We start from the raw sequence: 27043 nt of genomic DNA on the forward strand, positions 1-27043 counted from the left end.
GCAGGGACCCGACAGCACAGACTCCACGTCCAAATTCTGATTCTCCCGCTTATTTGAGCGAGTTGCTTAATTTCTCGAGGCCTCAATGTCTTCAACTGCAAATTGAGTGAACGGATCTTATTAGGAGATTTTGAAAATTAAGTGAAATAAAGCAAGAGGGTATTCGGTGAGGCCGGGCACATGATAAGTGAAACGTCAGTTATCATTAGCCACTATTAGCCTGTGTTAGAAGTACAGTGTTCTCTCCTCTGGGCATTCCAGAGCCCTTGGGAAACACGAGCCTTTTCATCGGACGCTCTTGTGTCGGTCCTTAGGGTAGCGCTTCAGGCCCGCTTCCCCCATGCAACTTTTGGCTGTTTCCTCAGCCCCTCCGAGTTCTCCCCCCCTCTCTCTCTCCCCCTGTACCTCCCCGGCCAGAAGAGCGACTCTGGAGGCCCTACCTCCCTCAGTGACTCAAATCCCTCTCCTTCTGCTACACCACCAAAGAGAAAGCCTGCATTAAAATTCAAACAGGGACTTTGGTTTCTCCAGAGAGGTGACTTTCACCATAACCTCCGCAGAATCTAGTCTGGAACATTCTTCTCATTTGCCACTCGCTTTAGTTGGCTAAGAGTTCACATCGAATACAGTGCTTGTGCTAATCTTTTTATAGCCACTGGACGGCAGCTCCCTGGAAACTTCTACCTTTTGCTTCTGACAAACAGTATGTCAGACATTTGCCCAAACAAAACACAAAGAAAGTGCCTGAACTCCGCCTGTGCTATCTTTGCATGCCTTTCACTTTATAGCCAAGTGCTCCGATAAAGACGTCGTGTACATTTAGTGAGATAGAGTGTGTAAGACCCTTAGACTCCTTCGCCTGTGTCTAGAACAAAATGTTTGCTTCTTCAGAATATCTATCTGGAGGAAGAATCATTCCCGAATGGTCTATTTCCAGGAGTGTTTGCCGAGTGGGCAGTGGGCCCCCGCTGCTGGGTTCTCAAGCCCTGCCAGGCTGGCTTAGCCGTTTGGCTTTCTGAGAGCCAACTGGAACGAAGACACCACAGAACTCTTACTCAGTCCTTGCTTTTACTCATCCTGAGGCTTGAGTGTTCACATCTCCTCGGATTCTCAACGTACCGGAGTACCCTTATTATAAATTACCTCTTTGGGCTTAGGCGAGCACAAGTGGATATCTGCCATGTATAATAAGAATTCAAATTTAAAACTGAAATTAAAAAAATTTTAAGGACATTAAGCTTCTCAGCAATCTATTGGGCTTTTATTTTTCTTTCACTGTAAAAGCTCATCGACTTGTTTCAACAGCCAACAGGTAGGGTTAACTGCCTCTAAAAATATCAGGAAAGAAAAACACTCTTATTCAGTGAATTTCTCAAAGTAATGAGGAATATAAAACACACACGTACATAGCATTTCAGATTTCATTTTACCCTCGCCAAAATTATCTTCTTGCTAAAATGACCTAAATCTTTTGAATTAAAACAAGAGGAGTTTCTTATGATACTCAATATTCAATATTCTTGTGATATTAGTAATATGTGCCAACTCTAGAATTTTAAGTAGTGATATGATATACTTTTGCAAATGCGTATCATTTATTGTAGCAACAGATTTTAAGCAATTTGTGGGACTGGGAAGTCACAGTAGCTGCTTTACTTCTTTTTGTAACGTATATGTTAGGAAATTTAGTCCCACCATCCTTCCTCAGGCTCTTCTTTGACTATTTACACATACCCTTCCAACATACTACGCACTTTCTTGTCTCTGCATCTCCCCCTTAACTAAGTTTGCAAGGAAAACTTCTAATCATCCTGCAGGGCGTGATTTAAACATCACCGTCGGGGCAAGTATTCTCTGCACTTTCTGTCTATAGCTCTCTGAGCAGAAGCAATTTTTTACTTCCCTTTTATTTTTCGTCATATCACTTTGTAAAAACATCTAGCATTTTTATATCTGCTCTATTAGTAATTTCAGGCCTGTCACCCCAAGTTATCTGTAAATCCCTTTATGGCAAAAACTAGATCACGTTCATAATCGTGTCTTTCTAGCACATTAGACAATTTCTCATTGATGACTGACATTTAGTACATGTTTGTTGTTGTCAACAAGGAATTTCAGTTCAGAAAAATGTGAGGAAAGTGTCAGGTGGTCCTCTAGTGATGGTTTTGAGAATTACTAAAATGTTATTAAATATAGTACTAGGGCCTTTTCTGGTTTAGACCTATTTTTTCGATTTATGATTTTATTAAAGCTTGCCAAAAGTTTTTCAAAGTAGTTTTATCAATTTCTATTCCAAGCAACAGTGTGTGAGAGTTCCAGTTGTTCCCTACCTTACCAACGCTTAGCATTTTCACATTATATTTATATACTTATATACATACACACCTATTACTCGATTTGGTTTGATGTCTTATTCAGCACTTTTGTTTCTAATGTTTATAAGTGGAGTTGGACTACATTAACTAAACTTTTCCTAATTTAATCATTTCCTTCATTCCACTTTGGGTACATGCTTCCTTTTTTCTAGTTTCTTAGAGTGAAAACTTAGGTTCACACAGATTCAATAGTCTTTCTGGATTTGTATATGTATGTGTGTATACACATATGCATGTATGTATACATATATTTATATATTAGATATCATTAGATATATATCTTAATATATTAATAGTATTTATAGTATATAATATCAATCTTATGTCTTACATATTCTTATTAATATCTACTTTTTTACTGTATTAATTAATATGTAATATTATTAGTATATTAATATTAGCTATAGTAATATCAGGAAAAATATATCTTAAGGTAGAACTATTTTCTGAAGAAGTTTAAGTTCTAATGATAAATATTTAATATATGCAATATATATGTAATATACGATACATATAATATATAATCTAATATATAATAAGATATATATTAATGACATAAGTTTATCATATATCTTTATTTATACATAATTAATATGCATATATTAAATATATATTACATATTTTATATTTGTATTTGTATGTATATTGTATATTTATATTGTATTTTAAATGTATATTATATATTTTATATATATTACATATAATATATAAATTATACATTAGACTATATAAGTAAATCATATATAAGAAGTTTAAGATCTAATGATATATATCTAATATATACATAAATATATATTAGATTTATGTATGTGAAAGATATATTCAATTATATATTAGACTATAATTTCATACTTATATGTAACTTAATATATAATGTACACATATAATGTGTGATTGATATATATTATGTCTATACATTATATATTATATAATTTATACCTTTTGTGCAATCTGCCAAGATAGGTGGGATTCTTTCTCACCAGATTAGCTTTCTGTGCTTATGCTACTGTGTTTTCTCCCAATTACTTAAAACAAATAAAACCCAGAAGTTCCTTACTTCTGAGACAGCTAGGATTGCTTACAGTTACCCTAATTTCTGCTTATGTTCATTTATAAATATTGTGCCGTCATTTCAATTACCAAGAAACCAAGCTACAACCATTCATTGTTCTCAGGTACTTATGCATCCATGTTAGAAATCAAGTGACCAACCTCCTCTGCTAATGCTTTTGACTCTTCTCAAAGCCAGCCACAGAATTCAGGAAAATCAAAGGTGAATGAATAAGCAAATTCAAGATGCCTTTTTAAACTATTTTGTTTTCTTTTTTTCTTACCCTACAAAGGAAACACTACTAGAAATAAACTTTATTTAATATTCCATCTTTCACAATTAGCTCAATAGTATCATAAAAGCTACAAGGGAAGAACTGTGAAATCAGACAAGTTTCACCCTCATTGGTTGTTACATTCTGGTAAAAGTGTTATTAATTTAATGTATGTCAGAGATTATATACTTTATAGAAAAGCACTCATATATCATACATAATATGTTACTATCCTAAAGGGAAACTGATGTAATCCTTATGTAACCTTTGCATATTCTACCCAAAAAGAGGATTTTACTTTCCTCCATTCTGATGTTGTTGGTTACTGATATAATCAACCACAGTCATTCATCCTTATCCTCCACAGGTAAAAATTTCCTTTCCTGCTTGCCCCAAAGCTCTGACATTAGGCAGAGAGGCCAAACACTGTCTTCTGTAAGGAAGGACAGTTTCAGAGCCTCGTGAAAAGGATTGTACCAGGCACTCTAATGACGCTTCAAGGAATGGACTCAAAATACAGCCCAGAAGCAGCAGTTTGAAAGACACCTGGAAGGAGACTGATTTCCTGATCTTGCAACTTGTGCTCGGGGTATAGGGATCTTTAGGAGATTTCTCCAAGAACAAAAGAGCTGGTGGGTGCAATTTCCCTCCCCCGCGCCCCGCCCCCCAGTCTAAATATCTAGACAACTGCAGGATCCAGCATGAATACTCTTCACTTAGCTTGCTAACACCGTATGCCTCACCCCTGCATTCTCCTGCGGACCTGCCCACTTCAACACACCCTCAGCCAGAGTCCATCCAAAGCCGCATCACAAGCCTGGCAGTGTGCAAGCAGCCCTAACAGGGGCCAGCACCACTCCACAGTGACTCCTGCCCTGGGGAGAGGGCAAGAAAACCACATACACCAGTTTGTCTGCAGCCCCAGCAGTGGGCTGGGGGCAGACATATGGTCTGACTGCAGGCCCCACCCCCCAACAAAAGCTCCTCGGGGGACAACACAGGGAAAGTACCCTACAGTTCAGTGAGACTGAAGCTCTGGCAAACTGCTGATCTGAGTAAACTCAAGCCCAGGAGGGCCTCAGACTGGCCTATTAACAGCACAGAGACCAAACCCTGCCCACAACAGACAAAGAGAGCCATTGCAGATGACTGGACTAAAGACAAACACAGGTCAGCCACAACAGTAAGGCACATACAACACACATAGGAGACGCCTCTGAAGCATCAGGTTCTGGGCAACAGGGGACATTGCACTGCAGGGCACAACAGGAACTCTTCTTCATAAGGCCACTACCTTCAAGAGCAGGATATGTAGCTGACTTTCCTAACTCAAAGAAACAGAGAATTAGACAAAATAAAGAGATAGAGGAGTATGTCCCAAATAAAAGAACAGCACAAAATCACAACAAGAGAGCTAAATGAAATGGAGGTAAGTAAAATGCCTGATAGAGAATTTAAAGTAGTAGTCATAGAGATACTCACTAAATTTGAGAAAAGAGTGGAGAACCTCAATGAGACTCTCAACAAAGAGATAGAGAACATAAAAAAGAACCAATCAGAGATGAAAAACTCAATAACTGAAATTAAAAATACACTGGATGGAAAAGAGGCAGCACGCTGGAGGAAGCAGAAGAATGGGTCAGTGACCTGGAGGGGAGAGTAACAGAAAGCGATCAAGCTGAACAAAGAGGGAGAAAGAAGAATAACAAAAAATGAAACTAGACTTAGGGAACTCAACACCACCATCAAGCATAATAACATTGCATAATAAGGATCCCAGAAGAAAGAGAAGAGGGGGCAGAAAATGTAGTTAAAGATATAATAGCTGAAAACTTCCCAAATCTGGGGAAGGAAACAGAGATCCAGATTTAAGAGGAACAGAGGGCCCCCAACAAAACCAACCCAAGGAGGTCCACACCAAGACACAGAGCAATTTAAATGGCACAAAGTAGTGGGAAAGAGAATTCTTGAAGCAGCAAGAGAAAAGAAACTAGTTGCGTACGAGGGAAACCCCATAAGGCTATCAGGTGATTTTCAGCAAAAACTTTGCAGGCCGGAAGGGAGTGACATGATATATTCAAAGTGCTGAAAGAAAAAAACCTGCAACTAAATACTCTATTCAGCAAGGCTCTCATTGAGAATAAATGGAAAGATAAATAGTTTCCCAGACAAAAAAAGTTAAAGAAATTCAGTACAGCCAAACCAGCCTTACAAGGAATGTTAAAGGAGATTCTTTGAGTGAAAAGAAAAGACCATAAGCAGGAATAAGAAGCACAAAAGCAGTAAAATCAAGTATATCTACAAAAACTAGTCAAAGGAGTCACAAAATAAAAAGATGTAAAGTATGTCACCATACACCTAAAATGTGGGGAGAGAGGAGTAAAAATTTAGTGCTTTTAGAATGAGTTCAAACTTAAGGGGAACCATCAACTTAATAAAGACTGCAATATGTGTATAGATGTTACATGTAAACCTAATGGTAACCACAAATCAAAATCTGGTAATATATATGCAAAAAATAAAGAGAAAGAAATCCAAGTAATCCACTAAAGAAATCCTCAAACTGTGAGAGAAGAGGGGTATGTTCCCTCTAGACCTACTTTGTTGAGGGTTTTTATCATGAACGGATGTTGTACTCTGTCACAACTTTGTCTGCATCAGTTGAAATTATTGCATGGGTTTTATCCTTCCTTTGTGGTTGTGATGTATGATGTTGATTGATTTGTGAATACTTTAGTATTTACCCTTGCATCCCAGGAATAAATCCTATTTGATCGTGGTGAATGATTTTTTTAATGTATTGTTAGATTCTGTTTGCTAATATTTTGTTGAGGATCTTTGCATCTATGTTCATCAGAGATACTGGCTTGTAGCTCTCTTTGCATTTTTGGTAGTGTCTTTATCTGGTTTTGGTATCAGGGTAATACTGGCTTCATCGAGTGAATTTGGAAGCTTTTCTTCCTCTATTTTTTGGAACAGTTTGAGAAGCATAGGTATTAACTCTTTAAATGTTTGGTAGGATTTGCCTGTGAAGCCATCTGGCCCTGAACGTTTGTTTGTTGGGAGTTTTTTTTGGTTACTGATTCAATTTCATTGCTGGTAATCAGTCTATTCAAATTTTCCATTTCTTCCTGATTCAGTTTGGGAGATTATATGTTTCTAGAAATTTATCCATTTCTTCTAGGTTGTCTAATATATTGGTATGTCATTTCTCATAATATTCTTATAATCCTTTGCATTTCTGTGGTGTTGGTTGTTATTTCTCCACTTTCATTCTGATCTTGTTTATTTGAGTCCTCTCTCTCTTTTGATGAATTTGGTTAAAAGTTTATCGACAAAATTGATAACTTTGTTGATCTTTAAAAAAAAACAAAAACAGCTTCTGGTTTCATTAAGAAAGACTTTTTGAGGTGGCAACCTTTGAATACAGACTTAAAGAATGAGAGATGACAATCTATGTGAAGACCTGGGCAAAGTATATTCCAAGCAGAAGGAATAGCAAATCTGAATCTCTGAAGCAGCAACAAGTTAAGGGAAGAGCAAGAAATCTGGTATGGCTGAAGCAGAGTAACAAAAAAGGAGGAAGTAGCAGGTAAGTTCATTAAGGAGGTAAGGACAAGATCATATAGGGCCTTGTTTACCATGGTAAGAAATTAGAATACAATTCCAACCAAGATTTAAGCAGAGTAGTAACATGAGGCAATGTAATTTTTAATAAGATCACCCTGGTTGATATGTGGAGGACAGACTGCAGAAAAACCAAGAGTAGAAACAGGGAGATAAGTTAGGTAGTCCAGATGAAAAATGATTATGAACTGAGCCAGAGTGGCAGCTGAATAGACGGTGAGAAATAATTATATTCAAAATATACTTTGAATATAGAATTAGAATGGTCCATTTTAGAGCCCAATCCTAATGAAGAAGAAGCTCAAACTCAGAGAATTGAGTTCTCTCCTGCTGGCTCACAGGACAACCTTAAGTTTTCATGATAGGTTAAGGACCTTGCCATAGCTTAATGGGAGCTGAATTTCTAAAATATCTGGGCTGGCCATAGTGTGTCCTCAAAGCTGGGACAAGAGTTCCCATAGCTGCATATTTGACTGAGTGACTGACAATACTGTTCTCTGTGAGTGCCAAAATAAGCAGTTCTTTTTCCTCTCATTTGCCCATGAGGATCCATTATTAATACTTCATCTTTTTCATATACCTTGTTAATTGGTGGAGTAAATGATTTTGTAAAAAAATAATTTTCCTTTCCTTGGTAATGGAAAAGTCTTCGTGTTATCCAAGCATAATAACCATCATTTATTAAGTGTTTATATAAGTCAGACCACACCAAATTTCTTACATATTTTATCTCATTTATTCATCTCAATATGCCTATGAAGTAGGTATTGTTATGACCCTATTTTTTTTTGCACATGAGGTAACTGAAGCCCAGAAAATATAACTGACCTGCCCAGAACCACATGGCCCATAAGAGTAAGAGCCAATGTTCAAACCCAGAACTTTTTCCAAAGTCGTTACTCTTAACCTGTATCATATGCATACACAAAAATAGGCTGTGGATAGCAAGAGGAAACCGATATAAATATTGTGAGACGGAAGATTATTCTAGCTTTCCCTTCTCATTCACATGTTCATCCAAGTCCATTATACTTAAACAAAAAATTCCCCATTTCAGATCTTTGGGGGTCTTCTAGGGATTCTTTTACCTATCAGGAAAATTTTCCTACAATGGTGGAGATTTTTTTTAATAAAAAGGAAGAGAACAAAAGTTAGAAGTTAAAAATGGAAATGGTAGAGAATAGTTTCCCCTCTACGTCTAGGTAAATTCATTTCACTTAAGAGCTCTCTTTAATCTTGGTGAAGATAGAGACCCTGAGCGAGTAAAACCAGTATTCTTCCCAACACCTGCTCTCACACAACGAGGACTAAGGATAATCAGGGAAGAAGAACCTACTCAATCTGCATCACATGCTTCACTAGACTGGCATTGTTCCAGACAAATAAATTACTTGACTACAGAAGGAGCAGTTATATTGGAATTTCAACTAAACAACTACAATAAGAGCAAAAAATAACAATATTAACAACTATGGATTTGTGCACTTATTAATTGTTCAGAAATGTGAGATCCACAACTCTGATGTGTCTGTTGTCCAATGCTTGGTCTGTGGTATACAACAAAAACTTTTCCCTGAAAATTCGTGTGAAATTTACATCCAGTGAGATTCACAGAACCCAATTTTTTATTGTCCATTTTGTCCGGGACTCACTGCCTTATTAAAATCACCCTCTGTCAGCTATTTTTTTCTAATGTGTATTGGTTTCTTATTTAGTCAAACTTACACATTTTATTTCCACTGAATATGGAATTCTAATTCCTTATTATTTAACCTTAACTCAAATCTTACCCTTTTTTTGATAAATTAGGACACACTGGTCTTATAAAATATTATTTGTAATTATCTGCTAGTACATTCCTCTCTCTTCTCTCATTTGACAAGTGAGACATACAATAACTCAATCTTTATGTAAAGATATTTGATGAAATAATATAGATTTTACAGAATACTGTGTATGTTATTTCTATTGAATAATTCATTTTAGTGTTTCCATCCATCAAAATATAGCATTCATATAGAGTTTCTCGAATAAATTTTTTGCCCCTTATGAACAGACATATATAAATGAAGTAACTGCCTTATAACATGAACTTGAGTTGACTTATTTATTTGTATGTGGGGGTTTATACACTGATTTGTCTCCAAAGATCAGTTGAATTAATTTTTAAAAATGGAAAACATAAAAATTTTAATGTGAAGACTACAGGGAAGGTTTTAATTAAGGAGAAGGCTGACAGATTTTCCTGGTGATGACAACACAGACCTTGTTAAATTTCTTTGTGAGGACAATGAGAGAAAAGATAGGAAGGGTGCTTTTATAAAGTTATTGTTATTATTACTCAAGTCAATGAGCTGGTAAGTACAAGCTTAATTATGACCTCTGTTCGTCATCTTGATACTTAATAATGCACCAGATGTGCTTTTCCTGCTTTGTCAATTGCCTGATCTATCAGTTGACTGAGTATTCCCTGCCAAATGTGTAACTATCTTCCATCTCCAGAGGAGATAGATGGTTTATCCACATCTAGCCTCCAGGCAAGTGCCAACTCATTTTCTTCTCAAAAGATCTTGCTCCCTGGGACAGGTTCCATCAGAAATTAAGCTGGACATTTGTTGCTTACTCACCACATCTTAGGTCAGAAGAAACATAGGAAACAGTATCTCAACTTGATAAGTGATTGAGCTATGTCAGATGGCAAAATAACTTTAAGTTAAACAGTTATTTTTGACATGGAGTCTTTCCAGAAGATTCACTAGCTCCAGAAGTTAATGAAATGAGTGTCCTACACAGATACAGCAAAGGAGCACTACTAATTCAAGTGCTGCTCTGCAGCTAACAATTCCGTGGAAGTCTTTCATTTATTTCTCAGAAAAGTTGAGCTCAAATTGAATAAAGAATTGTATTTTTTAAAAGATAGAGAATGAAAGATTATAAAAAGGAGTATTTTAGATTCTTATAAATGGAAAGATATAAATTATCATTTTTTCATTTTAAACTATCCTTTTACTAATGAAGAACATAATTCTCCAATTTTCAAAGAGTAAAAACTGATATTAAATTCCAAATTTACTTACCAATTGAATTACCCTTCAGCTATTTCAGGTGCTCACTATTTTTTATTTTTGGTCTTCATAGGAAAATTTAGATCATAGTTTAGGTCAAACAACAGCCTTACAATTTTTTGTTTTGTTTTGCTTTGGTTAGGTAAAGTATTCTTTACTCAAAACTCAAGAGTTAGTCGTCAGTATTGTACTGACAAATACAGCCTAGGTAACATACACAATTATTTTTGCCTTTCAGAGTAAAAGACCTTTGTTCTTTAGCAGATACACACTCATACACACACACACACCTACAACTTGAAAACCGAGCTTCCGTTAGGCCCTTTCGCCATCTGTCTGTAGAAGAAATCAGTCATTTGATAGGCTTTGTCATATAGACTGACCATCTGCAATCCTGGTAACAGTATTTAAGCTATGAGATCCCAGTAGGAAATCTGTTTAAATGTGCTTTCTCAGGTCATCCAATGTTTCATGTTTTCAACTATTTTAAAAGTAAATAAAAGGGGGGCGCCTGGGTGGCTCAGTTGGTTAAGCGACTGCCTTCGGCTCAGGTCATGATCCTGGAGTCCCGGGATCGAGTCCCGCATCGGGCTCCCTGCTCGGCAGGGAGTCTGCTTCTCCCTCTGACCCTCCTCCCTCTCATGCTCTCTGTCTCTCATTCTCTCTGTCTCAAATAAATAAATAAAATCTTAAAAAAAAAAAAGTAAATAAAAGGGAAAACTTGGTTATATTGGGAGAAGTTTCCTTTTCAAGCAGAATGATCTAAGTAAACACTTCTGAAGATGATATCTGGATGCATACAATTTGACATTGTGCATTTCTGCAAAAATACGAGATTAGTTGAAGGTATCAATTAATAAATAGGGATTATGAAAAGTCATTTTAACAAATATAGAAGATTTTGATATATTCACAGAAATAATATAATTTTGGATATAATATTAGATAATTTTAGTTCTTTAAAATTAACATAAATTAACACAGTTACTTTCAGGAAATTTAATCCCAGAGCTGAAATAAGGCTGTCTGTGCCATACTATCAAATATATAGCTAGCACAAGCCGAATGTACTAGAGAACAAAATTAGAAGATGACTTCACGAAGAGTTCCATGGCAAAAGTCATTTCTACAAATTATAGAAAGAACTATTAGTTTCCTCTCATAAATATACAGTAAGAATATTTAGTTTAAGTTGTGAAAGGCTATCCACTCATGAAGGCTATTCATTAGATACTTAATTAAATATAAGGCATATTTTACAAAGGTACATTTTATGTGTAGCATATAATTCAATATTATCAAGATGCCTTAGTGTCCCTCAATCTTATAAAACTTAATATTCAAGAATGGGTCTGATTTCACTGTTTGTTCTTCATAAAACCAGGAAAGAGATAGTTGCAAATAATCCAAATTGTTCCTTCTATTATTAGGCATTACAGAGTCACTGAAGCATCTGTGGCCCCAACAGTCCTGCTTTCTAACTATAGACAGTCACCATGGGCTAGTGGGTACCTATATCCTCTAGATAACATAGAATGGAGCAGAGAATAAACACCTGTTCTTCAGGATCAGCACTCACTACCAGCCCTGGAGTCCTTCCTAGCAATTCCCCTATCCCTTCTACTCTACAGCTGGCCTTTTTTACTCATCCCTAACCTCAGCCAAGTTCCCTGAAGGTTATTCTTTGTCTCCTTAAATCTTTTACATACAGGTCTCTCCTCTCAGCCAGACTTCCTATTGAACTCTCTTGGCCATCTTGCCCAAATGCCACTTAACAGCTCAGGATGATCATCTGTGTCTTGTCTCTCCTTCTAGATTTAAAGTTCCTTGAGGGTATATACCATATTTTATGCCTCACTGTGATCTCATGTAAACCTACAAAGTACACTCAGTAAGTTTACATTAAGTTGATCCTAGGGCCATACAATTTCAGCATAAAATTCATTGGACTGGATCAGAAAGAGTCAGACTTGACTTTACATGTTTTATTGGAGTTGGCTGCCTGAAGAGCTGTGTGGATAAAGACTGAGCAGTGGTTATCTGCTGTTTCTGTAGGACATGAGAAAGATGACACCCATGCAAATAGTTGTGATCTTAGCATGAATTCGAGGCAAAGAGTTGCAGCTTCTCATCTAAATGTTTTCGAAAGATTCTGTAGAAGTGGTCTTGCGTGAACTTTTATAGGATAATATGTACTCTTGGTCACGCTCTGCTTCTGTATTGGTCAAATGAATATTTATTTATTTCCTTTAGACCAATGGGACCAGTCTCTGGCCAGGAATCTGGGAAATGGGCTAGGTAGCGCCCAAAATGAATGCTGGCTTTTGGAGTGTAGGCTTTTAGGATTGCATAATACTATCCTTTATAATTACTGCACTCCTAATCTGTAATGATAGGCCATGTACAAGGATATTCAGCGTCCACAAAAGACTGACTCTTCATAGTTCCTGGCTTAGTAGTAACAACCACAATGAGAATTTCTTGATTCAGAAAAGCAGAATAAAATTCTCTAAATTTCAAAGAGTAAAAATTATTATTAAATTCCATATTTTCTTACCAAGTGAATCACCCTTCAGCTACTTCAGGTGCTCACCGTTGTTTTATTGATTCCTTGCTTCAAGTTTCGTTTTATCATATTTAATAGCAATTATTGACATTTTTTATGACTTCTCATAAAACTGGAGGCCAAAGCAAGTGGACTCACTTGCAAAAATTCTGAAAGTAAGATTAGTACTTCCATCTTCCAGAACTTCCTAATCCTACATACACTAAAGGAACCTGAGTGTCACTAAATGTGTGCCTTGGGTTCTCACCTCTCCATCTCACATCCTCCAGCTGCACCAACAGTTAAAGCCAATCTTGATAAAAGTTCTTTATTAGTGTGTTCTCATCAAAAAACACCATACTCTACACTAAAAAGCTAAGGAGTCAGCCAAGTTACCATTTGCCTTTCATCACTGTCTTAAATCTTGGAAGTTTAGATTTCAGAAGACCAAACAGTATTCCATTTAGAATTATAAAGCATTATGAAACCAACAAGGTGCTTTAATTTCACTCAATTTACATTTAGGACCTCTCAGCTGCTATTTCTCAAGAGTTGCTGAGAAACAGTTTTTACTAAATCTACAGAGCATTTTAAAAAGGGTGTAATTTTCCTCCTACAACATGGAATGTAGAGAAGCTAGCTAATCAAAAGCAGGCTCTTTACTAATGTAACAGTGATACAAACAATATTAAATATTAAAAGTTTTATTCTTGGAGAAATATTTATGAGTTATGGGAAAAAGTAACACATAAAAAGTATAAAAAGTAACCACAGAAACTTAAAATATTAACAGCACATACAAACAAATGGGTTAGCCTGTACTGTGAAATGGTAAATGGACTGAACAAAGTATTATGTTCCATTTTCTCTTATCTACACTCATCAGAGTTAATATTGTGCAAAATGCTGGGCTATGCTATCTGTTCCCATTTGTAAAGAAGACTTCTGCACACTTTTCAATGCTCTCTTTTTCTTTTTGATAGGCAGAAAGTTTCATATATACAATTTGCGTATTTTTCTGTCAACGGTTTCTGCAGGTCAGTGTAAAAATAGAATGATTTGATCTTTTTAAAAGTGTGCTGCTTTTTGAAAGAACTTTTAAAGAAAATTTTTAGAACTGGGTGTTATACGCAACTAATGAATCATTGAACATGACATCAAAAACTAATGATGTATTATATGTTGGCTAATTGAATTTAAATAAAGAAAAAAATTTTTTATTTCATTTGTTTTTGAGGGAGCAGGCACAAGAAGTTTAGAAAGATTAGGCATACTTTATTCAATGTATTGAAATGATTTTATTTCTCTTCTGGTACACTGAGGTATGAGCCACTTAAACACTCAAATGGGGTGATCCTGTGGATGGTACAATGACAAATACCTTTTTAAACAAACATCTCATTGGTACTTAGCTGTGAGGGCAGAGTACCAAACTGAAGGCAGAACCTAAATTCCTTTTTCAGCATATGCATTAAGAAGTAATTGTACATCTAAAACCTTTAGAGTCTTTTCAGTTTCGTTGCCCTGTCATTATAAATATGCACTGTATGGTTTCTCTTCTTTAAGAGCTTAAATATAAGGCAGGCATATACAATTCTGTCAGCACCATCCCAGTCACATCATCTCTCTCCCACATATAAATACTTACATAAGGTTAATTTATACCTGCATTTAAGAATGTTTGTATTTTGTATCCATGTGATTTTAATTTTGTAGAATATTAGGTTACTTTACATTCTCTATATCATAAATCCATCTGTATCGCATCCCTCTGTCAGGAAGGCGTGTCTAGTATCTGTCCAAAATCCCTCCTGTTTTCGTGGACGTCCGTTTCCTCTGTGTGTGACCTTCGCTGATACAAAAAACAGCTGTTCACCATTTTCTATGTAATGTCTTTTTACATGGATCAGACTTTGTATGTCAAACTGAATTCCGGGGTGCCACAAGAGACTTGGGTAGAAAACCCTACGTTTGATTTGGGAAAGAAAATTCTCTGTACTGATGGGAATAATTGCACCATTATACAGCTTTATTATTCATAAGCTGGCTTAGTCTTTGAAATGGAAAATTATGATCTAATTTAAATTCACACATTTAAGATATTAAGCGGATCCCTGCTGTGCAACAGCTTGAAGCGTGTATTCCAACACTGTCCTCAGAAAACTATTTCACGTGAGGCCAGGGCTGCTAAGAGTAAAAGGTGATTTTATTAAGTGTGATAAGACTTCCAAAGACCATGAAAAGAAATAACCCTTCCTCAAAGATCAATTGCTAACATATTTACATACAATACACAAAAGAACTGCCGAAGTAATTTAAGAAAACTTTTTTTTTCAAATTGCCCCCACAAATATCTACTGGACACATGCTACATCGCACTCACTATGCTTTATGACAGTGTTATTCTAGAAGGATTCCTGAGGTGGCCTCCACGGATCCTTCTCCTGGTGTTCACACCCTGTTGTGATTCCCCTCCCCTTGTGTGAAGGCAGAAGCTTGACTTGTTCCCAACAAACAGAATATGGCAAAGGTGATGGGATGTATGTAATTATGTGTATGTGATTGCATGGTTATGTACATAAGATTATAGTCCCGTCTCGCTGGGGTCTCTCTCCCTTGCTAGATCCAAGGAAGCAGGCAGTCATGGTGGGATAATGAAGGCGGCTTCTTGAGGCAAAGGGGGGCTCCCAGCCAACAGCCTGTTAGGGTCTCCAGCCAGAACTCAGCAAGAAAAAGAATCCCTCGGTTCTACCACCACAAAGAATTGGATTCTGCCAACAGCCTGAGTGCACTTGGAAGCAGGTCCTTCTCCCACTGACCCTCAGATGAGGCAGCTCTGGCTTCCCGCCCGGTTGCCTTGTGAGACCTCCCCTGAGCAGAAGACACTGTTTAGCGGAGCCTAGACCCCTTATTCACAAAAACTGGGAGATGACAAATGTGTGTTGCTTCAAGCCACTAACATTGTGGTAATATTGTTACAAAGTAGTAAATAACTAGGTCCTCACTCTTTCTTTGTCTTTCTTGACCTTGAAGTCTTGGAAGCATACAGGCCAGCTATTTTGTACAAAGTGCCTCAAACTGGGTGTGTTTGTTTGGAAATCCCGCAATCCGATCCTCAGGATTAGATTTAGATTCAGGAATAACATAGAAGTGATGTTGTGTCCCTCTCAGAATATCCTATTTAGAGGTTTATATGCTTGGTTTGTCCCACTATAAGTGATATTAAATTGATCACTTGGTTAGAAAGGTATCCATAAGTTCTCTCCATTGTAAAGATACTATTTCCCCATGATGACTAATAAAAAACTTATGAGGAGATACTCCATTCATCATCAAACTCTCACTGATTAGTTTTAGTAACCATTCATGATCCTCTTACTACATAATTCCTTTTGTATTCATTAGTTAGCATTCTACTGTAAGGAACATTCTCTTCTTTCCTATTTACTTACTTATCTAGTGATTGATTTATACCAGAGTGAAATTACAGTTTCTTATTTTAGTCAGCTGTTAAAATTTGTTACTATTACTGTATCCCAATTTTGATATTTAAGTTGCTCTAGATTTGTCCATTGGAAGCTCCCTGCAGATATATCCTCTGTCCTTCTGACATATTGCCATCTTTTCAAGCCTTTCTAATTTTCTAGCAAAACAAGATTTTCCAGGCTTATCTAATACTTTCTGTGTCCTAGACCTGGAATTTTTTCTCCACAGACTTCTGATTCCTTTTAAAGTGAAGAATGGTTTTTAGACACCAAAATCTGGGTACTAACTGTACTCATTGCTACTGGAATGTCATAGCTTCTAGTACTTCTCAGTGACAGGGCTGAAGTAGATACAGAGATATATCCAACAAAATATGTGTAAGACAAATATACTAAAAACTACATTACTGGGAGAAATTTTAAAAGACTAGAATAGATGGATAAATCCACTATGTTCATGGATTATAAGACTCATCATTATTAAGTTGTCAATTATGAAAATGTCTTAGCATCTTACAAAGCTGCAAGTCTATATATTGGCTGGGATTGTGGTCACATCTGGGGCTCGAATGGGGAAATATCGACTTCTGCACTCACACAGGTTGTTAGCAGAATTTGGTTCCTTGTATTTGTAAGACTGAGGGATCCATTCTCTTGCTGACAGGAACTCCTTGTAGGCTGTCAGCTGGAGGGTACCCACAGCACTTAGAAACTGCCTGCATTTCTTCATCATGTGGGATTTCTCCCCGTGATACAACTCACACCCACACACAAACCCACATATTTAATTTTTAACCTCCAATTCCATTTCAACACCACAATGTACCTTCTAGTCTTCCCCCTTCAATAGTGAGGAAACTGGATCCCATTATAAGTGCAAATATATTAATTTTCTCAAGCCTGGAATACACTGGAAGGTTGCAAAGGGGACAGAATATACTGTATGGGATTTGAATGAAAAAAAAAGCAGGCCAGTCACTGATATGAGGAATTCTTAATCGCAGGACACAAACTGAGGGTTGCTGGAGTGGGGGGTGGGGTGGGAGGGATGGGGTGACTGGGTAATAGACACTGGGGAGGGTATGTGCTCTGGTAAGCGCTGTGAATTGTGCAAGACTGTTGAATCTCAGATCTGTACCTCTGAAACAAATAATGCAATATATGTTAAGAAAAAAAAAAAAGGAAGAAGAAGAAGGTAGCAGGAGGGGAAGAATGAAGGGGGGGAAATCGGAGGGGTAGACGAACCATGAGAGACGATGGACTCTGAAAAACAAACTGAGGGTTCTAGAGGGGAGAGGGGTGGGAGGATGGGTTAGCCTGGTGATGGGTATTGAGGAGGGCACATTCTGCATGGAGCACTGGGTGTTATGCACAAACGATGAATCATGGAACACTACATCTAAAACTAATGATGTAATGTATGGGGATTAACATAAGAATAAAAAAATTAAAAAAAAAAAAGCAGGTCAGGAAAGATTTCATGACTCCTGTAACTCACATTCCTTTTTTTGAGAATTTGATCATCATTGATTTATTTTTTTCTAGTTGTATGATCAAAACCTCAACAGTAGAGGTAGGTAGAAGTCAAATCATGCAGAACTTTGTAAGCCACATTAGAGAGTTTGGGTTTTATTCTACTACGATGGGAATTGGAGGCCTTTCTGTTAGGCCTCCATTGTGCATTTGTTTGTTGTAAATAGCATTAACAGCATTTTTAAAGTTATTTCCTGATAATGTTTATTATTTACTCAATCTTCAACTCATTCTAAAACAGGATTGGGGATGCTTAGGGCAATCCATACCAGTAAGTTAAAACATTAAAAAATCTATCAGATAGGGATAAAAAATAAAATGGAGCTGGGAAACAAGAGGTCAGGGTGAGGTCACCTTTAAGAACTTTAAAGTTACAGAGATTTGTTACAAATTTTATCTGAGATCTCTGGAGACTAGAACAGTTTGAAATAACTCATCCCCCAAACCACTGTGATATGCTCACTTCAAGTAACCAGCCTTCACAAGAACCCCCAATCTGCCATGTATACCACACAGAATTCAGACTCGCTAATGGCAGAATCCACGGATTGTTTTTCTTGCAGTAACTTTTCAGAAAACTCTCTGGTTTCTGATAATTTAACCCTTTCAGGTTAAGAGAAAAATGGACAGTTAGATAGTGCTTGTTTATTTAATCAAGGCAGCCAGCTGAAGCAAACAATTCAAGCCAAAAATTCACTTCATTTTTTGTAGGAAAGTATAGTTTTAAATTATAACTGACCCTCTGTTAGGAGAAAGGCATGGATTTCCACAGGGAAAAACTGAGCACTGAGGACAAAGTCTCGAGTTCACGAGCACTGTAATCACACATCAGGATCACAGAACTCGCATTTTAAAATCTGATATAATTTATTGCACATTATTTCACATTCTACTGCTTTGCTTACTTTTTGTTGGTTTGTGGTTACTTGCATACATCAGTAAAGTTTCAGAAAAACTATAATTATAGAAGGACAATTATTTAATGCAGGAAGGATAAACCATTGCATTGGCGGATTGGAAGACATTTTTTAAAGTTCTTATATTATCAATTTAATTATGCATTTCTATGTAGTAATACTCATTCTATGAGTAATGTCTAACATTCTTGCCAAGAATAGTTTGAAAGGACTTTGTTAAAAGTATGTCAGCTAAATCACTATGGCTATATCACTGCTAATGGTGTCGTTCACACGTTGTGAAACATACAACTCCATATTTCATTCTGCCCCCAAATTAGGTCATTGCAAAATACCGTTATTAAAACTGCAAATTGCGGGACAAGGAGATGGAGATGAGAACAAAGCAAAAGGAAGACACCCATTCCTTTTTGGAAAGCATGATTGGGATAGGACAAAATAGAGTAGGAAAGCTGAGCCCTTTGAAACGGATACTTTTTTGTGGGGTGTGTGTTAATTCCATTTAAATATAAATGACTAATAAAACTTGGGCTAACCAGTCTGCTCTGTACTATCCCCGGGTAGCGTCTATGCTCTCTAACCTAATTGTACAGAGGTTCCCTTGTCTTCTGACTTCATACACAAACCATGATGATTATTTCAGTTTTACCTTTTCCTTTTCCCAGAAAATCTTGTTGCAGTCATAAAAAGGGAATGTTTGATGCAAAGACGCCTAATTTATAATTATTTGTGGTTATTAACAACATAGTAATTACGGAAATGCCTTTGTTGGAAGTTACCCACCAGGAGCCGCAAATCCGTGGCACACACCCCCGGGCTGCCTGGGCTCGGAGGAAGGTCGATCCCTGCACCTTCCAGACCCCAGCCCTGGGGAGGAAAGCGAGGCCGGTCGGTCACTGTTCACTCAGACCTGAGAAAAGTCGCCAGGGTAGCCGCACCTCTTACTTTTGGTGGAAGGTTCCCCTAACTCCAGCTTTCAGGACTTGGGATGGGCGCACACATCGCGACTCTCCCTTTCCTACTGCGGGGCACTCTGCGAACACACCCCCAGTCACCTCTGCGCGCTCCCCGGAACCCGCTCAGCCCACAGCGCACCCCAGCGGCCGAGCGGCCTCCTTCCAGCGGCGGCCACGTAGCTGCCGGCGAGCTCGCCAGTTGCCTCCGCCGCCGCCTTGGAATCTGGGGCCCCGACGGCCGGCGAGACCCCGCCTCCGCCCGACCCCGGGGAGGCCGCGCGGCTGCTGCGCCTGCCCCAGCCGCCGCACCTGGGAGCGGTGATCACCAGGAGAGGTGGGGCGTGGCAAGAGGCTGGCCGGGCGCCGGAGCAGCTTCGCCAAAAGCCAGCCGGACCGGCGCAAGGCGGAGGGGGAGGGTCTCGGGGCAGAGGCCGGCTCCTCCGAGGGAGAGACCCCAGCTGGGGTGGAAAAGGGCACAAAGCAGCTGCACAGACGCTGGGCGCGGATCATGGAGCGGGCCAGCCCCGGCTCCGGGGAGTCGAAGCTGCAGCGGGACCAGGATTCCGTGGAAGCGTGGCTGGATGATCACTGGGACTTTACCTTCTCTTACTTTGTTAGGAAAGCCACCAGGTAAGAAGAGGGCCCCTGGAAGACCCACCCGGGGCGCTGAGAGTGACCTGGGGGCTCATCTCTCTCCCTTACTGAATTTTCCTCTTCCTTTACCATTAAACGACCTCGGTTCCCAGGCCCTTTGCTTTTGAAGTAGGTCTTTGGTCCTGCTAGGGTGTAGACACCTCGACTTTATGGCTAGTACAGTCGAAAAGCCCAAGCGTGGGATTCGATCCAACTTGCTCAAAAAGTTCAATGCAAAAATGTACATGCGGACCCCCCCCCCCCCCCACACACACACAGCCCGGCTGCCCCGGTATTCCCTGAGAGCAAGATTATTTACATACATCCGCGCTCACGGGCCTTCCCCCAGCCCTTCTTTAGCCTCCTAGTCCCCCTAAATCTCCTCAGCGAAACCAAAACAGTTTTGAGCCCCTTCCCTGCGGCTCCGGAAGCACCATTTCCAACTCGGTCCCAGCAGCTCCGCTCCTCCCCCGTCCCCCCTCGCCCTGGCCCTTGGCGGGGCGGGGAAGTCGGGGTAGGGGCGAGACCACGAGGAGCCCAAAGGCAGCAACATGCCGGAATCTTCCCGGAGTAAGCGCTGTCGCCTTTTGCCCCTTTCCAGTCCCTTGCTTGGCCCGGCGCTTCCTTTCACTCTCTCTTGCTCCCAAGGCGGCGCCGCTGGAAGGGCTCCGCAGAGGGGTTCGCGGCGCGCACACAAAGGGCGCTGGGGAGGCGCGGCGGGAGCCGACAGCGGGGCGCTGACGGGTCCCGCGCAGCCCCAGCCGACCCCAGAGGCCAGCTCTTCCCGGTCCAGAGCCAAGCGCCGGGGCGGCCGCTGCCGAGGGCGGGGCGGAGGGTGCCTGTCCTTTGGGAGGTGGCTGCCCGGGGGGCAGTTGGGGCGCGCGTGGGAAACGCTCCCGGAGAGTTGGGGAGGAATTGAGGTGGAAGCCGAGGAAGGAGGGGCCGGAGCGGAGAGTGGAGGCGGGCGGATGCCCTGAAGCCTGAGGAGTTGGTGGGAAGCCGCTGGCGCGGGCAAAGGCTTCTGCACGCGGACTCCGACTGCCTCCAGGACGCGCCTCTTTGGAGAAGAGTCCCGAACCCGCCGCCGCCGCCGCCGCCGCCTCCAGGCAGCGGCCGTCGGGCAGCTGGCGCGGGCTGCCTTGGCCGCCAGGAAAGCGCTCTCAAGGCGGTGATGGTGGAGCGGCCGGCCGAGGCCCGGCGCTGGGCTCCCCCCCGCCGGCGTTCGGCCTCCGCTCTGCCGGGCGCTCCCCGCCAGGGGGCGGCGCAGCGCGGAGCGAGCGGGCTGCGGCGGGCGGCGGCCCGGTGGCGGGGTCGGTAAGGGAGCAGGCGTCGAGTCACCGCCTCCCCTGGGCACGTCGTCGCCCCCCGGCGCCTCCCGGAGTCCAGAGTCTGCGGAGGCCGCGTGGTCTGCACGTGGACCTTCCTATGTTTGCTGTGTTGCCCTTTGGAGACAAAACAAGGTAGTCCCTTCAGCCTCCCCCCACTTGCCACTTTACCTTGGGGGCGCCCAGCGGGGGGCGGGGGGGCAGAGGGATGCTTCATTGAAAATGGACTGTCTGATATTTTTGTCTTCCTTTATGCTCTTACGGTGTATTCCTTTGGGATTTTAGAAGGGGCTCTTTTTAAGGCAGTTTCTCCTAAACGAGTTTGTGTCGATTTCATCCCTTTCGGGGGTTTTGGACCGAGGCGATAGCTTAGGGCAAATCTTATCTCTTCTGTTTAATTACTCCGCCCTCCTTTTAAAGTCCTCTTTCCCCGCTTTGGCTGTCTTCCTTCAAAATCTGAATCTGGAGCAACCAGAGGATAAACCCTGAAAAGAAAAGTGGTTTCTTTTCAAAGGACAGTTTCCTGCGAGTTCGGGGTGAGGCACGAAGGCCATCTAGATCTGGAACTATTGATTGTTGTGGGCCCCCAGTTTTCAAAGGTCACCTGCTACTCCGAGGCCATCTGTCCCTAGTTTCCTTTCACCCTTGCACACTTGCACTTTTCTGCCCCCATTGAATGGGGAGCGGGCAGGAGAGCTGGGCTGATTTTTTTCAGTGTGTCAGGCTGTTCTTTGGAGATGTTCTGTAGGCAGATTATTAGTAGTTGAAAGAAAAAAGTGATTTGTCTTACAAGTCAACATCAGTGTCCTCTTCTTTTTTTCCTTCTCTCCCTTTAAAGACAGAAACTTAGGATAGTTTGGTGATCTTTTTAAGTAGTCATACATAAGAACACTTCACTCAGAGCCTGCCAAATCTTTGAAAGTAACATTTTATTGGAAGTTAAATGGAAGGGGTTACATTTAATTTTCTTTTCACATTACTTTTTCTCCCAAGTAGCACAGGATTACAGTCCTCATTTCTCAAAGTTACACTTTTCTGTGTAAAATTCAGATCATCTGAAACTCTGTATAAAGACTTTTTTAGTTACGGTTTTTATATTATAGTTGATGTTGACAATAGGCTGACCACTTTCTATGACATGTATGTGTATATATATTCTTATATATTTCTAAGAGTTTATGTTGAGTAAAACGTGGAAAACGAAAGTGTAAAATATTTAAGAGTAGTACAGGCCCTCCTTAAGTATAAAGTGCTGAAAGTTGTCAGTTTAAAGAATACGACCTAAGAGCTTGTGTGTAGTCAGAGGTTCCTGTTTGGGCTTATATTTGGTGGCATTAACTAGAGATTTAAGATTGAGAGATTAGACAGTAGTTGATTATAAAAATTCCAAACTTCTAAACCCAGTGTGATTCATATGGTTGTGGTAAAAACTTATTGCAGACATTTTAACTTTATAGCTAGGATTTTTTTTTTTCTTTTAACTAGAAGCTGTTACTCTGCTTTTATCCTTTTTGTTACACTCTGTAAGTGTAAAATGAGTACTGTGTGTGATTCAGGACCCCATGAGACAGTTCTGTAGAAACATTTAACATGTTTTTAAATTTAAAATAAATTTGGATTCACTTAGATTGGCCATCTGTGCCGGTAAACAGGCATGTTGATGGAACTACTTCCATGCATGACATTCATGCATGCTTTTTTATCCTATTCCCAAACTGAATGATCTGTACTCAGTAGTAGTCACTGAACAGAATGAAGGTTTCTGGCATCCCTAAATTCTCATTTAAATACCCGTGAATTTTGGTTGACCTTGAAAGCAGTTCGGCTGCTATATTACATTGTTTCCTATAACTATCTTCAAATACAGAGCTAAGCACCTAGTTCAAAGCTACAAGCTTGGAGCATAGATGCTTTTTAGTAATCACAGCCTGTTGATGTGAATTTGAGTGTCAGTTGAACAATTCATAACATAATCTATTGGCATAAAAATTAACTGGAGACTAGTAAACTACAACATACGGAAACTCCCACCCTCACCATTCTAGACAACTTTGCAGTTCTACCCGCCTGAGATACTACTGTGTTAATTAAGGGCTCCAATCTTCATGCTTTTGCAAATGAAGGCTTCCGGGTGCTAATGCCACTTTAACAGCTGTTGTTATTCTTGACAGCATATTAAAATAATGTTACCTTTCATTAGTTACTAATCATTTCTGCCATTGTGGGTTATGTTTCAGATCATTTAGTATTGTAGGGGTAACGTGATTGACTTCTTATTGCTTTGTTTTGTACTAGGCAAAAGCTTGAGAATATTTGACATATAATGGAAATAGGAGTTACTAACGAGGACCAGTTTTTATGACCGCTTGGATCAAAGTCCAGAAACCGAAGTTTTACACTTCCATGTAACTTTCTATGAGAGACTTTTTACTTGACACTGCAAAACTGTGCTGAATTAGTTGACATTCTGGGTCCTGTGTTTGAGACTTTTTTCTTTTCTCTTTTCTTTCTTTCATATTTTTTTCTTATCTCTAAAAGCTGTAACATTTTTATTGGCAAGATATTTGTATTAAAATCAGATGATGGATATAAAATAAATATTGCCATCCACTTTTTAAAAACACTGTTTCTGTAATTACATAGGAATATAGTTTTCAATTTTCAAACAAATGATTTGTTAAGCATATTTTATTAAGCTGTCAGTAGTGTTGAAGATAATAAAACCCTGTGGTTATTGACTCAGTGTGACTTTAATATTATTTATAATATTTTTTATGATGGTAATTCTGATGCAGGAATGACCTTTTCTTTTTGTATTGTTTATAAACAGGGTTCATATGGTCAGCTTTAAGCTGCTTTTTTAGTGCCCTGAAAGTACTCATGTGTATCAGATTCTTTCCTCCTAAAAGAAGCTGTAGGAGCCCTTATAATGATGTTTCCCATTGCCCTTCTATCGCTAGTGTTCTCAGGGTTTCAAATTCAGATCCATTTTAGAGTCTGCAATGCAAGGTCATGATTCCTAACAATGTGGTAGAATTAATGCAGTGGCAATTATTCATAGTTGCAGATCTCAAAATAAATCTATTTGCTTAGCTAACAAAAACTTAAGTAGGCATATAGTACAATTCAGTAGCTTTTTTCCAGATCTGTGAAAATGGCTGATATTTTCATAAGATCATGTTTTCAACACCTCAAGGTGTACAATTTTTAGCATTTTGAATATGGTGTGCAACAAAATTTTCTTTTAAAGTAATTCCACCTAAATATTTAAATATTTAAAATATCTGAAACTGACCCTCCCCCCTCTCATGTGCTCTCTCTCATTCTCTCTCTCTCAAATAAATAAATTCTTTTTTTTTTTTTTTTTAAGATTTTTATCCATTTATTTGACAGAGAGAGACAATGAGAGAGGAAACACAAGCAGGGGGAGTGGGACAGGGAGAAGCAGGCCCCCCGCGGAGCAGGGAGCCCGATGCGGGGCTCGATCCCAAGACCCTGGGACCACGACCTGAGCCGAAGGCAGACGCCCAACGACTGAGCCACCCAGGCGCCCCAATAAATAAAATCTTTAAAAAAACAAAAAAACACACCAGGTTTTGGCGTCTTCTTCCCTCAGGCCGGTCTAGTAGACCACAACTACACACGCCCAGCCGGGACCCTGCGGAGCTTGACCACCCAGAACTGGGCGACCACGCCTACCCCCTGCGCCTGCGGACAGGCCAGCTCCGAAAAGCGCCCAGAGGACCTGCAGGCCCCGCCCCACGGGGCGGGGCCTAGGGGCTCATCGCGCCTGCGCCGAGGCCCGAGGGCGTGCTGCGCCGTTACTTTTGAAACGAGTGGCGGGGAACTGCTGTGGGCGTCTCTGCTGTCGCTCTCTGCCGGGGGGAAGCGCACTCCTTCGTCTGTAGGACTGGCCATGGCGCTGCAGCTCTCCCGGGAGCAAGGCATCACCCTGCGCGGGAGCGCCGAAATCATGGCCGAGTTCTTCTGTAAGTCGTCCTCGCGCAGGCCGGAGGGCGGGGTGAACTGAGGCCAGGCCGCCCGGTAGGCCCGGGGCTCAGCCGCGGAGGCGGGGGAAGCGGGAGGGGGTGGAGGGGAGGCCGCGAGGCCGCGAGGCCGCGAATTAAGCTCTCTCTGCCCCAGCCTCCTGCCCGGCGGGAGAATCTAGGAAGAAGCGGATGCAGACGCCGCCTCCGGGCTCCTTGCTAATGGTGGAGCTTGAGGCCTAGGTGCTGCTGAGGCCTGCGGCGCGATGTAGCCCCTCCACCTGCAGCGTTGCTTTCAACTACAGAGCCAGGCACTTTCCGCCCGCCCCCAGCCTCCGCGACTTCAGACGGAGTAGGACCGGGGTGGGGGCCACGTATATTTTTAACAACCCCTCGGCCCCTCTTTGATTCTGGTATTGGCGGTGATGGACTAGAGTTAGGAAACGCCATTCCGGACCAGGACAGTTGGGCCTTCTGATAGGATCTGGCAGGACTTGTGAGGAGAAAAGGAGGAAAAAGAGGGAAAGGTTTGCTGAGAGCATTGCAGAGAACAGTTAATCAGTTGCTAACTGAGATGCAAAAGCCTATTTTGACAGCCTCTAACCACATAATCTGAATTGGGACTTGGATTACAGTGAGTTGTAGTACTACTTTGACAGTAGATTAATGCAGTTTGGCGTTTTTCTCTTTTTTTGCCACAGAAATGCAGGTATCGTGTTCTCTCTTAATTAGAAGCAAGGTTTTAAGAATGTTTAATGCCACTTTTTACCTACTCTGCTTTCAGCAAAACACCCACAAACACGTTAAGGCATTTATGGTTTTATGCCATTAATGAAACGTAGCCACATCTAAATATGTTTTATTTTCCAGAGTTACAAAGTGATAATGACTTTTCTTTAACATTCCTTTTGTTTCCAGCATTTGGCATCAACAGCATTTTATATCAGCGCGGCATATATCCATCTGAAACCTTTACTAGAGTGCAGAAATATGGACTCACCTTGCTTGTAACAACTGATCCTGAGCTCATAAAATACCTAAATGATGTGGTGGAACAGCTGAAAGGTATTTAATTGTTGCAAACCATTTTGAGTTTTGCAGGCCTTGTAGAACCCATATTTTCTGGCATCTTGGTGGTCATTTTTCAGCTCTGTACAAAAAGGTATAAAACACTACAACCTCAAATATAGTGATTCTTAATTGGAAGGAAGCAAATAATATATAAATTGAAAGAAAGTCCACCCTTCCCATACTGCAGTTTGAGTGGGTTG

At 40.3% G+C, this 27043-nt stretch overlaps 1 protein-coding gene across 7 annotated transcripts in view; it reads left to right on the forward strand.

Moving 5' to 3' along the window:
- The first annotated feature begins 19993 nt into the window (after nt 1–19993).
- The window catches only part of LOC135363165 (mitotic spindle assembly checkpoint protein MAD2A-like), a 30490-nt gene continuing 23440 nt past the window's right edge, over nt 19994–27043 (forward strand). For 5 of the 7 annotated variants that reach the window (XR_010408838.1, XR_010408837.1, XR_010408839.1 and 2 more), the window contains exons 1-3: nt 19994–20458; nt 25403–25775; nt 26691–26837. Coding sequence is in view for 4 of the 7 variants with exons in the window: in XM_064583851.1 (XP_064439921.1) it covers nt 25703–25775; nt 26691–26837 (220 nt within the window). In the remaining 3 variants the exon portion in view is untranslated. Of the gene's footprint in view, nt 20459–21264; nt 21922–25402; nt 25776–26690; nt 26838–27043 lie in introns of those variants that run through there. The other 2 variants (XM_064583852.1, XM_064583853.1) reach the window with 2 other exon arrangements.

The sequence above is a fragment of the Mirounga angustirostris genome, unplaced genomic scaffold, assembly GCF_029215605.1.
Source record: "Mirounga angustirostris isolate CCGP_5_RB_7025 unplaced genomic scaffold, mMirAng1.0.hap1 SCAF_36, whole genome shotgun sequence".
Lineage (NCBI taxonomy): Eukaryota > Metazoa > Chordata > Mammalia > Carnivora > Phocidae > Mirounga > Mirounga angustirostris.